The following is a 16,689-nucleotide window of genomic DNA, read 5'->3' on the forward strand; positions in this document are numbered from 1 at the left end:
AGGGAGAACATCCAGTTGGTGTACAAAGGCTGTAGCTGTTACTGCAGCATATGAAAGGAATCAGGGATGGCTGGAACGGAATGTGCGCGCTGCAGGACACAAACATGGGCGCTGCTCCGGCCGGGTGTGCAGGGAGACACAGAAAAGGAGAAATAATCCATAGGAAACACTGGCTGGCAGATATGAGATCTGTGGCTGAGTTTACTGCTAGCACAGCCCTGTGCCAAACCCTGCACACACACTGCTCAACCACCCCAATACGGCCACACATCTCTGCTCCTGCAGAGCCCCAGATGGAGCGTCCAGCCCACGGGGAGCACAGCAGGGGCTGCAGGGGGGATGGATGCCAAATGTGGGATGCTTCTGGTTTTACTGTGACCAGCGCTCCCTTACTGCAGGCATAAAGAAGAAACACGCTGCATCCCGGTGGTAAATTGACATACTGTTTTTATTGCACAAATTTCCCCTAAAATTGGGAATGGTTATTATAATACAAGTGCACATCTTGAGAAATATGTACAAAAACAGAAGAGATAACAAGTATGTACATTTTACCCAGCATTTTACAAGTACCACCGTCTAAATAATTTAGAGAAAGCAAAAAAATTGTCATAAAACATCTATAATAACTAACAGAGAAAACATAGGCAAGGGGTAAAATCCTTTCTTTTAAATATTTTTTGTTCTTAGCAGCCCCGTGTTTGCCAACTGCAACACAAACAGATGTGCTAATCCGCGTGCCTAGAACACTTAGTTTTCAGCCCAAAAATTAAGACATGTTAATGGAGATTGGTAGTAGTGGAAAAAAAGAACCCAAACGCATTAGTTTTCTATTCACATGAAACAACTGTGGTGTAATTTTAAGTTCCAGTGCTCCAGTCCCGCACAGTTCCCTTTTTGCACTGTTGCAGGTGGACGTACCGCGCTCTGCTCGTACCTGGGAGCCTCCAACCCCGACAGTTCACCGAGCGATGGGGAAAAGGAGAGCACACATTGCACACTGAGCACAGCCCCAGGGCTGCCGGGATCTCGGTGCCCCCCTCGCTGTGCTGGGGCAGAGCAAAGAGCCGAAGCTCAGCTGCCGAGCTGCAGCCTGTATCTCATTGCAAAAGTGTTGGCACAACCGGGCCCCGACATCGTGTGCTCGATCCAGAAGCCAGATGTGATGCAGGTGTGTGGTGAAGGGAGGGCATCGACAGGATGGGAGAAATGCATCCTCGGATCACACAACAAACACGAGTTTCTTCCCTGCAGCAGTCGGCACTGGGTTCTATATACAAAGGAGCTCCAGATGACATTGCCTGGATCCGAGGTGGGGTTACGGACTCATGTAGGCTCAGTCCTACATGGAAACTCAGGGGATGCCCGTGCAGCTCTTCCCTGGAACAGAGCCCTCAGCTGCAGGCTTTAAATGCTGCTGAACAACAACCCTGGGTGAAGCCTGGCCCCAGCAGAGGAAGGAAGGAGAGTTCTGACATTGACAGCAGTGGGGCAAGGATCTCTCCTATTGTTTTCAAGTTTATAATAGATTGCATTTAAAATAACTCCGCAAACAACAATAGAAGGCGTGCTATACTATTGAAAATATGATTACAGAATGATATATTTATAGAACTGTTTATGCAGCTTAGTGACCGAGCGAACACATACCTCCTACTTCTGTGAGTAATCCATGAATCCCAATATACTGAATGTAATCAGTGAAAACAGAACCTAAAATCAGCGACGTTAATTGGCTGCTAGGACAAATAAGCAAAGAAAAGGCTATAATGAAGTGTCCAGTTAAACTGAGGTAGTAGAGCCTTTGAAAACATAATCCACCTACCATTGTATATTTACATTACTTACACCAGACTGGTTCCATCAGCTTTTCTTACAACTATTGTATATACAATGACAAAACAGTGATGGCTGAGTCAAGGAGAAATGCTGAGAATAAAATAAACAACATTTCCTGCTGGTAATTACACAAGTGAGTAGAAAAGGGATTAGAGCCATCTGCATCGAGGGGATACTCCGTCCAAAAATGATTTGGGTTTTTCTATACTATGGTGTAATCAATGTTCATTTTTTGTAGAGCGGTTTTAAAAAATATATCAATTAATTACCTGAGCAATGAAGGGTAATAGTCTGTTCACTTTCTCCCCAATGCTTTGGTACAATGACTCCCAGCTCATTATTTCAATAGCTGACTGACTGCTGTAAAAAGAGTCGGAGTTGCAAGAACATCATAGGCCATTACAGACCATACAAAAGTCAAAGGTAATAGTCGTGGTGCTCTGGGGCCTGTGGGGAAACTTCAGCCTCTCTCTTTTTTTTTTACTTTTTAACATTTTGATTATGTTGTCAAAAAAAAAAGCATTACTGAATATAAAGCAACATTTAAACATTATAAACATGTAATACTGGTTTCAGCATCCAGTCAAGAGAGAATCCCCCCGCAGGTGCCTGGTGGCCCTTTCCTACCTCCCCCTCCCCGTCCCCACACATCCCTACCATTTCCTCTCCCCAGGAGAATGATCATAAATAAATGTTGGAGCTGAGTGCCATTAATGAGCTTTTTACAAAACAAACCAACCTTCCACCCTTTGTTCTTCCTCAGGGAAGCATCCAGAATTCGACTATTACATGAAAAAGTAGAAGTTGTTTACAAATTGTCGCAGCTTGAGAATGACAGATCTGGGTCTGAGGGCAGCTGCTGCCTCCGCTTTTTAAGTCTGTAATTGGCAATAGCATCAAATATTACTCAAAGCAGTTCTTCCTTGGGTTCCCCAGGATAAATTACAGTGAGTCATTGCGGCAGAAACTGGTTAAAAATGCACATCTTCAGCTTTCACCAAAATCTTCACTTTTCTGCGGCTGAAAACTTGGGCTTACTCATTTTTTCTGTATTCCTTTCTTTATCCTTTCTTTTTTTTCTTAAATAAAAGATCAAGTGGGAGAGGAAAATCCTCCAATGGTTTGCATAATGTGCAGTCATATATCATAGAATCATAGAATTGCTGAGGTTGGAAAAGGCCTCCGAGACGATCCAGTCCAACCTTCCACCCAACTTGGAGATGCTGCGGCTCCGGGAGCAGTTTGTTTCAGTGGCTGCAAAGAGAAAGCAGCCAGAACAAGTTGTCTTCCACTTTGTTTTCAAGGGAAAAAAAAAGGAAACGTCTTTGCTCTCTCCGGCATTTTAGAGCAGTATCTGGGCGACGTATGGAGAGTGAGTGCTCGCTACAGCTGCCAGCAAAGGGAGGTCGCTGGATTCAATCCTGAAAGGAAGCAGAAGAGTCACATTTAATCCAGAGCTGGGCTGAACATGTGCATTATAACTGCAGCGCCGGCTCAAGGCGCGGTGTTTGTACTTGGGCTGCGAGTGTGTACAGCTCAGAGTGGCAGAACATTGCTCAAGTAACAGGAAAGGCAGTGACACTTCTCTCCCAATGCAGTGCTGCCAGCTGGGTTACAAACTCCAACCACCAGCCTGCTTTTAACACCCCCTCCTACCGTGTCTGCTCAGGCTGACCGTGACAGCTCTGCACCACCAACACCTCGCACAGGGGGCAGCAAAATGGGGCACTACAGATGGGGGGAGGAAAACAGCAGATACTCTCCTACCCTCTGAGAGCAGCTGGGCAGCCAGGCACAGGAGCAGAGCACCAGACTCAGCCATGCCTGCAGCTACCAGGGGGCTGTGGCACAGCTGCTCTCTGCCCCAGCTCCACATGCACTGTGTGCGCCTTCCTGCTCACCCCATTCCCTGCACAGACATTCAGAGCCCTCCTATAAACACCCACACGTAGCTGCTCAGCTGTGCCTCGTGCACAGCGAGGCACAACGTGCCCTGAGTGACACTGAGGCCATTTGCTGCCCATAGGGAAAGTCAGCCTGGAGGGCTCAGGTGCCCTCACTGCGTGGTGATGTCAAACCAACCAAGGCAGGACAAGCTGTGCAGTGCTGAGCCCATCGTGGGGGGCCAGGCAGCAGCCAAGGAGAAGCCTGCAGCCATGGCTGATTTGTGCCACTGCTCCAAGGCAGTCTGTAACCTTACCCCAGCACGACGCCCAGCTCCTTGACGTGAACTCTCATCTGGCCCTTGAGATATTCAGACAGCATCTTGCTTTTGAAATAGAGCTCCTGCAGCCGATCCTCCAGGTGCATGACACACTAGAAAGCAATGAAACATCATGTGAGGGACAGAACAGCACTGCAGCCAAACCATACTAAACCAGTCTTAAAGCAGAACAGCACAACTGTACTGTTCTCATGTCATGCCTATACGAGTAATTAGTAAGAGACTGGCAAATTTTAATTTACCAGCAAGGCTTCTGCTTTTGAGTAGGTGTTTTTGATGCATTTTAATTCAGAATTAATGTGACAGCTGTATTGGTTGCAGAGCAGTATTTAAATGGACATGTTGAACAGTTGCATCAGGAGATACACTGCTGAGCAAAACTGTGACTACAGAAGTAAACTAGGCAGGAGTTTATGGCATCTTTAACCTATGAAGTGAAGGGATGTTTTAAAATCATTGTCCCCTCAATCTTCATTCATACTTACAAAGTTTGGAGATAAATTATGCTTGTAAAGCTGAAGAGTGGAATGAAGCAGGTTAGAGACGAGACTGGAGACCAACACTTCTTTGCCCAGCTTGTTATCAATCATCCGCCTCTGGCTGCTGGCCACCTGCACTGTCCATTTGTCTGTGTCTGCAATAATGCAGACAGCTTCTGCGATCGGTTCATCCAGAACGGGATGCTGCAAACAGAAAATGAATAGCAGAACTCTGAGCACAACACAATGATGGCCTTCCAACAAAGCAGGGCGAGCTGGGGAGAATCCCAGCCCCCACCTCCTCCAAAACACGGGAACATGTGCTCAGAATTGCTTTCAGAGCTGCAGTGTAAGCGAGCAGTCCTGGCACAGTTGTCATTAAATATTTTCTTCCAGGTTTAAACTGTGGCACCAGCTGACAACGTTGATATTTGATATAAAGAGCTTTGAATAATGAATAAAATAAACACTTAAAGTGTGTTTTAAACCCTTAAAACTGGAAGCATCAACAACCCCCCCGGCTTTTGAACATCCCGTGTTGCCCGTGTGCTTCCAGGGCAGAGCCAGCAGAGGGAGCGAGCACCAAAGCGCTGGGCTCTGCTCTACAGCCCTGGAGGTTCCTAACAAGAGTGCATTTGGAAGCCCGAAATATATTTCAGGCTGAGCTGCTGGGAGGCACCTCCTTCCGAATAGCCGATCGTTAGCTTGGGAGCTGCGGGAGAATCGGGCCTTTCAGAGCACCCCAGGGAGGCTCTCAGGAAATGCTGCTCACTAAAGCATTGTGCTGTCACCACACGTTGTGGTCATGGCTGGTTTCCCACTCTTCTCATGGCCTCTAGAAGGGGGTGCAGGAAACAACAGTCCCCAGCCACGTTCCTGTTCATGTAGGGAAGGGGTTCTGTGCAGAGGAGATGCACAGCAACCCGAGTTCTGTCTCACTCAACATCACTGCACCCCGTGGGCACACAACCAGCAGCAGGCTGCAGTGTCTACGAGGCTGACTCCTCAGAGCCCCACTTCCCAAGGGTACACAGCTCTCAGAAGCCTCAGTTTTTGTGCTCCAGATCTGCAGGGAAATAACTGCGCTTAATTGAGAGAGGACTAAGAAATGATAACCTGAGACCAGTGAAAGCTGAAGAGAGCTGTGACAGCAAATGCTTTCGCTTCCTGCAGATCTGCAGGTTTGAAAACATTTACCTCTCCCCACTGTGACAAATACATTTACCAAATATAGCTTAATTACCTGCACAGCATGAGACAGATCCGACACCAAACAGTGTCTCAGCTTTTCATCGCTTCCTATTCCTTGCAGAACAAAGTCGGGGACATAAGATGAGCAGTAGCCTCCTAGTAAGGATCGTCCAAAATTGGCAATACTGGGCTGGACAGAGTTCACTTCAACTAGTTTTGACCTGCAAGAAAGGTGTATCAGAGAGATGTGCAACAAAAAACACCAAATTCGGTTTACAAAGAGTTGCAGCCTCACATTTCTCCTATCTATTCTCACTTCCATTCAAGTGCTTTCTATAAAAAAATAAACAGTTTAAAGTCAGCTTTTGCAGTCAGCCCATTGTGGAAAAAAAAAGGACACGAGCCAAGATCACAATGCACAATTAATATTTTTTTCCAGACCGCTGATCTCTCCATATTCTTTTACAACCAGTGAGCTCCAGAGACACTTTTCCAATCACCGATGCCAAGTTAGCCTACATTCCTCCAAACATGTGACATGAGAAGAGGCTGCATCTTTTCTGAGCTTTCTTACAGCTGAATGGTACTTACCCAGGAAAAGGAATCTCATATTCTTCTGCCCAGTCTTCTTGCTCTCCTCCATAGTAGTTACTGCTTGGTCTGGTTAGCTCGTGACCTGTATCCTCGCTTTCACTGTCACCCAGGGCGCTGTCTGAGCTCTCATTTCTTGGAATGTCCCAATCAATTCCCGGGGCCACCTTTTTCTCTGTGTTTTCTCTATCCCCATGGGGGACACGAATAGAGATTTTCTCTCTTTGGTCCTGCTCAGCAAAGCAGTTTTTGTAGGTCTCCTGTCGAACAGAGTCCATAAATTTACAGAATTCGCTAGGCGGTTTGCTAGTCTTTGTACACAGCTTTTTAGAAAACTCTAAACTGCTGTTGTGAGTGAGAAGCTCTGCAGCTGCTTGCTCTGGAAGATCATCCATAGTCCGGGTTTCAACTGAGCCATCATCAGTAAAATTGTCATCAAACAGACTCATGCTCTCAGCGTTGTATGCATTTGGATTCCAGCTCTGATGCTCACTAGCAACTTGAGGAAAGGGTTCAGCTGTCCCACAGTCTCTATTTTGGTCCTCAACAGTTTGTTTAGCTTCACAGTTCTGATCAGCAGACACTCCTTCCTCCGCTGCCGGCGGGCTGTGGTGCCTGGCAATTTGTTCCACGACTGCCTGGCTTCTGAGCTCGATGTCTGAGTCAGGTGACATGGAGTCTCCGATGAGGAAAGTCACCTTTGTCTGAGCTTCAGCAGCACTGCAAGGAAATGCATCACAGAAGAGCTTATCTGGAGGCTTCTTTTCCACGGCTATACCGGGTGACCTCGCTGCACCCATCGCCTGGCTGCCCGCTTCCAGCACGTCTTCATTCCTCCACATGTTTGCTGTTGCTTCCAGACCAGATTCTGCCAATGCGCGTTTTTCTGGTGAAGACGACCCTGTGCACACCACGCTCTCTAGTTTAGTGTCCTGGCAGGATCTCAGTTGATGACCATCAGTGGCATCTTCCTGACCATCATCAGGAACAATAGTTCTGCTCTCATCTGAAGAAGTTTCCACCTCCACCTTAGGAGTGTTTTGTGCATCTTCTCTCTCTTGCTGTGAAACATCTTCTATGTTTTGTGCAAGAGAAATTGGGCATTTGCAGTTTTTACAGCTACAGTTAGGAGTTCTCATTTCCTCAGACTCCTTTGGTAACAAGTTACCCCTGTTCTTGTGCATCGTGACAAGCACGTACTCTGATTCTTCTACTTCTCCTTTCTCCAGCGTGGTAGTTATAACAGTTCCAGGCATGACTATGGCTTCATCTTCCCCATTTTCTAGCAGATGCGTCTCCTGAAGTTCTGAGCATCTGATGAAGTAAGTGAGGAAATAAAGCAGCCTCTGTACCAGATCGTGCCTTTTGCCAACCACAACTGTTTTGGCTAATCTCACAGGTGATCCAATAGCCCCATACAAGTCACCTGGAACAGGAAATAAAAGATGATTATTTTGCATCTTTAAAACAAACTCATCTTCTGACAGCTGTTGCGGCCATCTTTCAAAGGCAAAGCCCACAGCAGAAAATTACTGAAGTAGAAGAGTGATGTCAGCTAAGCTGTTATTCTGTTTTCAATACAGAAATTTCTAATGAAGCTGTTGGCATCATAAGTAAGATGACACGCTGGTCAGGGGGACATCTGATCTCACATATTAGGGAGTATTTGCACCACCTCAGTTCAGTCCCAAGCTCTGGACGCTGGTCCACATTCCTTATATAGTCATGGGAGAGAGGAGGCATCTGCTCCGAATTACCCTGGATAGTCTGGAAACTGGGCTGAACTTTTACCTACCAAAAGAAAGCCGTAAAGGGACAGAAACCTATGCCAAGAATGTAGGCAAACAGTGCCAGTGGCAGGTGCACAGCTGAAGCCAACCTTCTCTTCCCTCTCCTTGAGCTCCCTTATGGGTCAGATGGGCAGCTTGGAAGACCAGGCTCCAGATTCACCTGTATTATTCGGGAGGTATGAGGGCACTGCATGGGTGCAGGGACTGGGGACAAAGGATCTGAGAAGTGTTGAAGGCCAGTGTAACAACAGGGGATCCCTTGAGTCCCATCAGCTCTGCCATCAGGCTCCTTGCCAAGAACCTGGCTATCCCTGCCTGTTCTAGAATAGGAACCTCACAGAAGTTTCCCTTCCCCATTCAAGTGGAAGTTTGTGTGCAGAGCAGGACAACCTGACTAGAGAGCAAGAAGATCATCTTCTCTACTCAGCAATTAAACACAACACTGCTCAATCAGCTAGGCTTTGAGACCTTACCCAGGTCACGATTTCCTGTACTGTGTCACTCCTTTGCCCACTGTGCTCATCACATGTCCATTTCTCATCAAAAAATGGATTTTTTTAAATTTGCTTTTTTCTAGAATCAAACTTATTGATAGCAGCATCCCAAATAAATCAAAATGGAGTTTCTTTACAGAGACAGGACAAAAGAAGGAACAGAATCCTCCATCATCACCAGGGCAGGAGTTCTGTCACAGATGACTTTTTGGCTGCCATTTTACAACTGATACTGCCTTAAGAAATTATAGCACATGAAAAAAAAAAAAAAAATACAGTAAATATCTCTGAGCCTGAAATACACACTTTTGTTTTGAGTAGAAAAAAAAACACAGTTTCAGCTTGGAGGGGGGAAGTAACACACATCCATAAATACCATCAGTTGTACTCCTTCACACAGGTTAGAGGTGTATGCCACGTACCAAGCTGTGCCCACAGGGGGTTGTATGGGTGAGTTTTGGCCAGCATGTCCACACTCTGAGAAGAATGCTTTTCCAAGAAGATTCGTATAGGTGGCTGTCCATTGGGCATGACCGTAGGGACCCAGGCCAGGTGGTTAGTCAGCACTGCAGTCAGGAGAGCTGGTAAAAACCTGAAAGCAAAATGTACAACAGCATGTCAAACAGACAGCACTTCCACGCTTTACATGGATGTGGGTGGCTAACAAACAGAGGTCATCCCTTAGGTCCTCTCCTCCCACATGTGCAGAGCTTTTTCTTAGAACACACATTTAAAGTCAAATGAAATATTTTAAACTTGTGGCATCTCAGGTCCTCTGTTTGGCAATTATCAGACTTCCTATTTTGCAAGCTTTGTGTTGTAAAACATCTCAAAACGGCTTGATTTAGTTCTCTGTAAGAAGAAGGTAGCCCTCTGTGTCCCCTGGGAACGACTGCTCTAAGGAGGCCATGGATGAGGAGGAACAGGCTGTTACTCGCTGTCACACCCATTCAGTAGCTAGGAGCTGTGCTCCTTCGTGTAACTATTATGCAGTTCAAGCACACATGGCTGCTCCTTTTCAAAAATGCCTCTGACACAAAGTACTTCAATAGCAACAAGGAGAAAGGCAGCCCAGCCACAAAGGCTGTGTTCTTCTGAAGCAGTTTTCACTAGCTCACTAAGCAGCTAAGGCAGAAAAGCTTCCTGAGAAGTGCTCAGGGATTTCCTGCAGTGATGCAGTGCAGTCCCTGTCCCTCCCAGGAGCAGTGCAGGAGCTCAGCCCAGGCCTTCTCACACCGACAGATGGAGCTGGTGGCTCTGCAGCCAGGGAAGATAACCAGACAAACCTCCCTGAGCCCCAAATAATGCTGTTTGAGTAGCTTCAACTGTCAGGATCCCTAGGGTTACATTTAGCTCTGTTTAGCAGAGAGAGCCAAAAGAGGAAAGCAGAGTTAAAAACAGATTGCAAAGATACAGAGCTCAGAGCTTGCTTCTCTTCTGCTTTCCATCAGTGCAAATCTTACTACACCGAAAATAAAGCAAACAAGCTCAAATTACCATTTAAATGTAAATAAGAAGTACAGGACTCAGAATGACAGGGACTGGAAGAGGTTTTTCCCAGCAAAAATCTTCCAGTGCAGTAGGAACCGATTTTTGAGAAGCTCATCTGAACCCCTCACAAACCTTACAGTCCACCTTGACAAGAGAAAGAGCACAAAACTGACTCCTGGCTGTGAGCTGAGGGAGGGGAGAGGTGACAGAATACAGCTAGATGGCGAGGAGCAGCGGTGCCACCCCCCATACACCAGCACAGAGCTCACTGATGGGTTTCCAGCTCCAGCCCTGGTGCATCTTTGTGCTCCTTTCAGCACAGTCAGGTTTAGCAGCGGTCTGTGGTCAGACAGAACTGCATGTGCTGGGTGCCAAACCTTCACCGTGTGGCAGCTGATCTGGAAGGTGTTACATGAGGTGTGTGTGTCCTTCACCCACCACACGCTCCCTGTGGACGTGTTTCAGACATTTCACCTGTACCAGGATTTACAGGATCATGGGGAAGCAGCACATAATGAGACATTGCCTCACTGCATTTCTGGTTTCAAACAAGGCATTTATGAATGGTGTTTTGATTCTTTCTCGCTTATTATTACGATGAAGATTTAAAAAAATCCACTCAAACACTGGCATAAAACATGTACGTATTTAAAAACTCAAATCCACCATACTGATTTTTTGCAGCATTTTCCATCAAGAAGGTGAATTCCTTCATGAAGCGGTGGCACAGCTGGTTCTTCTCCGGAGTCCCCGACATCATGGTAAGCCAGACGGGCTCCCCAATCCGTGGCATGGTGTACAGGTTGCAAATAGTTGTTCTGGAAAACAAACAAATAACAGAACATTAATGGGGAGTCAACTCTTTGAAAGGTAGATAATAGCAGGACAAGGGGAAATGGTTTCAAGTTGAAGGAGGGAAAGTTTAGGTTGGATGACAGGGGGAAATTCTTTACTGTGAGAGTGGTGAGGTGCTGGAACAGCTGCCCAGAGAGGCTGTGGATGCCCCGTCCCTGGAGGTGTTGAAGGCCAGATTGGATGGGGTTCTGGGCAGCCTGGTCTAGTATTAAATGTGGAGGTTGGTGGCCCTGCATGTGGCAGGGGGGTTGGAGATTCATGATCTTTGAGGTCCCTTCCAACCCTGGCCATTCTGTGATTAAACAAAGCAAAGAAGGGCAGAGATTCCCACTCCAATCACTTATTGCAGCACTGAGGCTGTGCTGCTCTTTCTCCCAGCAGGAATCCCCATCCTGCAGAGCAGCCCTGCAGGTACAGCTGTGTGGCTGAGCTCCCTTGAGCCCAGCAGCGCTCACTGCCCTGCTCTGAATGGAGAGCAGTGAATGATTTTGTTGGGGTTATTTCCCTGCTTTCGCTGCATTTCATTCACAACTCATAACTGCTCCACAGTTAATTTGTGACTAGAGCAGATTCACGTGTACCTGATTTATAGAAGTGCCCTGAGTTGCTCTTTGCTGCACCAAGTAGTGCATCCCCATGTGCTCACAGAGGGACCAGGTTATGCTTTAACTCAGTACAGTGTTTGAGCATCAGCTGCCCCATGGCTTCAAGGTTTACACACCTACCCACACCCTTCTGACTTCACAGACAGCAGATGTATTCTTAGAACTTTGGCTCTGCAATAGAACACCAGATCGTAACCCCTCTGATTGCTGCTGAACTCATCTAAACCAACCCACAGTTTTGTTTTAAAGGCAATGCCTACATGATGGCACTCTGCGAACCGACACTTTCATCACACTAAAAAATTAAACCTGGAAAAAAAGACCCACGAGGAAATGAGTGATCAGCTCAGGTTTCTCCCCACCTCATGTTTTCCAGAAGCGGTGCCTCTGTTTCTCAAGACAAAGATTTACGTTACCCCAGCAATGCCCAGAAATGCCTCAGATTAACACAGACCTGCGTCGATCTGAGACTCACAGCAGTCCCAGGGCTGCCGAGCACATCAGACAGGCACACATTTGGGCTGCAGCTGCCAAATTTTCAGTGGTTTCACATTTAAAGTGAAACTGTGCAGCAGAGCTGGCACCGACCCCGGTGCATGGCGGCAGGAAGGGAGCAGCAGGGGTGAGGGTGGGAGGCTGATGGAGTTCTCTGCCTTCTTCTGCTTTGTTTTTGCCTGCATCCAGGCCTGGGCCCCCTAGCAGAAGGACACGGAACCGTGCCCAGAGGAAGGCCATGAGGGTGCCCAGAAGTTGGAGCAGCTTTCATGTAGGGACAGGCTGAGAGCTGGGGGTGTTGGGACTGGAGAAGGAAAGGTGAGACCTCCCTGTGGTTTTCCAGTTCTTGATGGGAGCTTGTAACAGGAGGGAAGTGACTTTGCATGAGAGCAGATAGCTCACAAATGCTCACAGTACCCCTGGCCCAGCTGGGCGCTGCTCCCCATTGCCACTGCAGGCTGTTCTGCCGGGCACACGCGTGTGCAAGGGCAGCACAGCAGTGAGCTGGAGCTGGCAGTGGGGTCATGGGGAAGCAGCTTTGTGTTCACTGCCTATAGACTGGAGTGGAGGTGAAGGAGGCCCAAACAAAGGGGGAGATCCCAAGTCTGTGAATTTAAAAGCTGGATGAGTTTCAAAGTCCAAACCAAGCATCAAACCCCTCAGACACAGCTGACTGGAGATAAATGTGACGACAACCTAAAATAAAGCTTATTTCTCCTTCTTATGCAAACTACCCAAGCCAAGCCTCCTGCAGCTAGCAGCTCCACCGCTTTGAAAAAGAGAAACCACTTCTAAACTAAACCCAACATATTAAAATATTTGTTTTCGTTGAAAAGATAGACCGAGTCTTGTGATTCGTTATTTACTATTCTGGTAACCCTGGCTGCATCTGCAGCCGATAGTGTTTCCTCAGAGACAGATCAGATTGCTCTGGCTGGCAGCCAGCAGGCATGTGACTGCAGCACGGGGAACCTCCATGCCGAGCCTGCACGGAGCAAGGGCAAGGATTAACTGCTTGCCAGCCCTGCGAGCACGCAGCAACGCTCTCCTTCGTCTGCTGAGGAAACAAAACAAAGCCATCAAACTAATAATATAAAAAGAAGCACAAAATATATACATATTTTTTAAGAAATGCATTGCTTCTTTAGTTAGTCAGATTTAAAAAAAAAAATGCTAGCAATTAATAATTGAAGTTAACCCTTTCGAGTACCCCCTTCCCTCACTTGCCTTCCCCCAGCATCCTGGTGCCCTGCAGCATCCCATGGCAGCACATCAACGGGGCACAGCTGACAGCAGCCCCTGCTCTCATGGGGCTGCAGCATGCTTAAAGTGTTTGAAATCTGGAAATCATAGAATGGTTGGGTTGGAAGGGACCTTAAAGATCATCCAGCCCCACCACCAGCTGCCCCCAGAGCTCAGGCTGCCCTGCATCCATCCACAGCCTTGGGCTCCTCCAGGGATGGGGCACCCGCAGCTCTGGGCAGCAGTGCTGGCACCTCACTGCCCTTGGAGTGAGGGATTTCTTCCTCACACCTGACCTTAATCTCCTCTCTTTTAGTTTAAAGCTATTCCCCATTGTCCTATCACTATCAGACATGTAAGAAGTCACTCTCCCTCATCTTCATGAGCTCCCCTCATGCTCCAGGGAGGCTGAAATCAGCATGGGTGGGAGCAAGGGGCTGGGCACTCTGAGGCTGTGGGGCTGCTCACCAATGAAATGGGCATCTGGGGGAGGAAGCAGCCTCTTGATGAGAGGTGATGGCCTCAAGTTGTGCCAGGAGAGAATCAGGTTGGATATTTGGAGAAACTTAGTGGCTGGCCACTGGCACAGCTGCCCAGAGAGTGAAGAGTCACCAACCTGGAGGTGTTCAGAATGGTGGGGATGTGGCACTGGGGGACACAGTCAGTGGACACAGTGGGGTGGGCTGGGGGTGCACTTGAGGTTTTTTCCAACCTCAACACCTCTATGAGGCAGCATCCCTGCAGCTCCCCTTTCCCATCAGCAAGGCACTGCTGACCCTGGCGCGGTGCTGGGAGCTGCAGTGTAATGACAAAGCTTAGCATCTTCTTGTGCAGCACTTCCAAAAAGAAAAAACATCAATGGTTTGTAAAAGTTACTGCACATCAGTTTGCTCCCTGGTCTCACTCCCTCCTCCCATATTGCAGGAATGGGGTTTCCCTGTGCAGGGGGTAAAACCCACTGCTGCTCACAGCACCGTAAGCTGCTTAAAAACTGCTGGCATAAAGCAGGATGGAATCTGGCTGCCAGAAAGGAGCAGAGGGTGTTTCCCTGGGCCTGTACACACTGCCTCCTCAGCACTGCTGCCTGCTACACGGGTACCCATCAGCTGCAGAACCAGCACCGCATCGGCCTCGGGGATTGAGGGAGTCAAAGTGTTTATGCAAGTGCAGTGGCTTATTTCATAAGTCATGTGTCTGCACATCTGACATCCACAGAGAGTTTTAAGCCTTTAAGTCAAGTGTTCATAGCCAAATCCATCACCACGTTAGAACACAAAAATTGGTGCAAAATGAGTAATGGCACAAGGGCAGTCCTGGAGCTGGGCACCACATTGATGGTGCCATGTGCCAATGGCATCGATCTGCAGCAGCAGTCGAGGAAAGCAGCTGTGCTATTGCTTTGGAAGTCTGTCCTCACCAAAACATTTTCAAAAAACCCAAGTGCCCACAATGAGTTAAAACTGCACAGGATTACGCTTTAGAAATGGCAACCCACTGAAGTCAGCACCCTTCTTCCCTCCAGCAGAATTTGCTTAAGAGGGTAGAAATCAGCGTGAGTTTCAGGTTCAGCAAAGGACTCAGGCTCCTGACTTCCCCGTGACTCCAGTGGGGAAGCAGGCGCCCAAGGAGATAACAGCAGCCTAAATGGATTCACTGAAGCTGTGCCAAAATGTCTTTGCATCCTGTCTTCAGTGCTTAAAGATCCCTTTTTCCCCCTTACTGCACAGGCATTGCTTTGCTGCACAGTGCAGCCCCTGCACAGCACTGCGAGGTCTTTGCAGCTGGGATGGCTCCCAGCACACTGTAACGAAACCAGCACACGGCCCAGCTCTGCTGTCCCAGGAAATTCAGTTATCCGACATTAAACTGGATTTAATTCACCTCGTTACGCTATTAAAGAGTAATATTTATATCACCATGGAAACCTCTGCATAAAACTGGTCGTTCCACACGGGGTTACGCAACCAGCGGTCATGTGCACGATGTCCTACAATGGCTGGGGCGAGGAGTGCCAGCCCAGGGGACGTGACTGCCCTGCCCTTCCCTGCCCAGCTGCAGGCTGCCAGGTGAGCTGCTGGCACCATGGCACGGCCCTGCTGTACTGCCCAGCCAGAGCAATGAGCCGTGGGGCAGACAGGAGGGCCTGCAGGCTCAGCTCTCCTGTGCTCAGCTCCGGGTACCCACCCCTCCTGTCACTCTGAGACTGTTTAACTTGGAAGGAAATGGAGAATGTGCAAAGTCCACCAAGAGGGGGGGGAATGTTTTGGGGGAAGTTTCGGGGAAAGCGCATGGGGGATGCTGTTATCAGGGAATGGGAACACAAAGAAATTACTCAAGGAGAGGAGGGGGAGGGCAGGAAGAGCAGAGCAGAGGGAAGCCCGTGGCTGCTTGGAGTTGCTGAACTCGTCTCAGCCCCCTGGGCAGAATCTGTGGCTCCTAGAAGTTTTGCGCATCCTCTGCTCAGCTCTTGGCACAGCTCACCCCATCCACGTGCTCTCCTGTCCTTACCCAACACATCTCCTGCACTTCCCTGGGGGGAGGGTCTACAAATATAAACAAATCAAAAATTTACAGTGCCTTTCCCCTGAAGCCCCACCCAGCCCATGGTGCTGAACTACAGATAAATGAGCGAGCCCTCAAGATCCTTCCTGCTGGGTAACACACTGCCCAGTATCAGAATTCCCTGGTTTAAACATCAGCACATCTGCTGCCATGTCTTTAAAAAGGAGCTCTATGCTGGCTGTGAAAGGAAGCACCCTGCCACTCCCATCTGAGAGGGGATGAATCACTTGAAACAGATGGATTTCATTTTATTTTCCTCCCCATTACTTAAACTACGGAAAGAACATACAGTTAAATGTCAGGGATGTGCTTATCTGTGTTACTACGTATATTAACTGCTGAGAGAAGCTCTCTGCAGGTACTGATAGCAAGAGATTGCAGCCATGTATTTTTCTGAGTGAAGAAGATAGATCTCCTTCCCAGTACTGGTTATCTGAAACTCATTCAGAGAGAAGAATTTAGAGCGGGGTGAAGGTCTTGCTTTGCTCACACATCAAGAAAATATCAACCAAAGGAGCCCAGAGTGGGCTTGCAATTCTCACCCCTCAGTGGGTCTCAAGACAAGAGGTTGCTGGGAGCTCATTATCACCTAAAGCACAGAAATCGTTGGTCACTTCTGCTCTGCTCAGACTGAGCCCTTGTGGATATGCACACTTGGCAAAACCAAAAACCACAAACAGAACAGGATGGCCTGCTATCTCCAGGTCCTCTATGGCATTCTTTTAAGGAAAATGTTAGACATTATACGCTACAATTCTAGAAGAGAAAACATTTTCCTTTTGAGACAAGACCTCCAAAGTCCTGAAAATCTTGCACTAAGGAGGAGGACCT

General features: G+C 47.9%; 1 protein-coding gene across 6 annotated transcripts in view; it reads right to left on the reverse strand.

The window, feature by feature from the left end:
• Nucleotides 1-430: 430 nt before the first annotated feature.
• The window catches only part of FNIP1 (folliculin interacting protein 1), a 60,559-nt gene continuing 44,300 nt past the window's right edge, over nt 431-16,689 (reverse strand). For all 6 annotated transcript variants that reach the window (XM_031598446.2, XM_031598445.2, XM_090150715.1 and 3 more), the window contains 7 exons: nt 10,771-10,917; nt 9,031-9,200; nt 6,325-7,750; nt 5,786-5,954; nt 4,549-4,746; nt 4,040-4,155; nt 431-3,260 (listed from right to left, as the gene is read on the reverse strand). In XM_031598446.2, coding sequence (XP_031454306.1) covers nt 3,182-3,260; nt 4,040-4,155; nt 4,549-4,746; nt 5,786-5,954; nt 6,325-7,750; nt 9,031-9,200; nt 10,771-10,917 — 2,305 coding nt within the window. In that variant the 3' untranslated portion in view covers nt 431-3,181. The remainder of the gene's footprint in view (nt 3,261-4,039; nt 4,156-4,548; nt 4,747-5,785; nt 5,955-6,324; nt 7,751-9,030; nt 9,201-10,770; nt 10,918-16,689) is intronic.

Source organism: Phasianus colchicus, chromosome 15, assembly GCF_987193195.1.
Source record: "Phasianus colchicus chromosome 15, bPhaCol1.hap1.1, whole genome shotgun sequence".
NCBI classification, from domain to species: Eukaryota; Metazoa; Chordata; class Aves; order Galliformes; family Phasianidae; genus Phasianus; species Phasianus colchicus.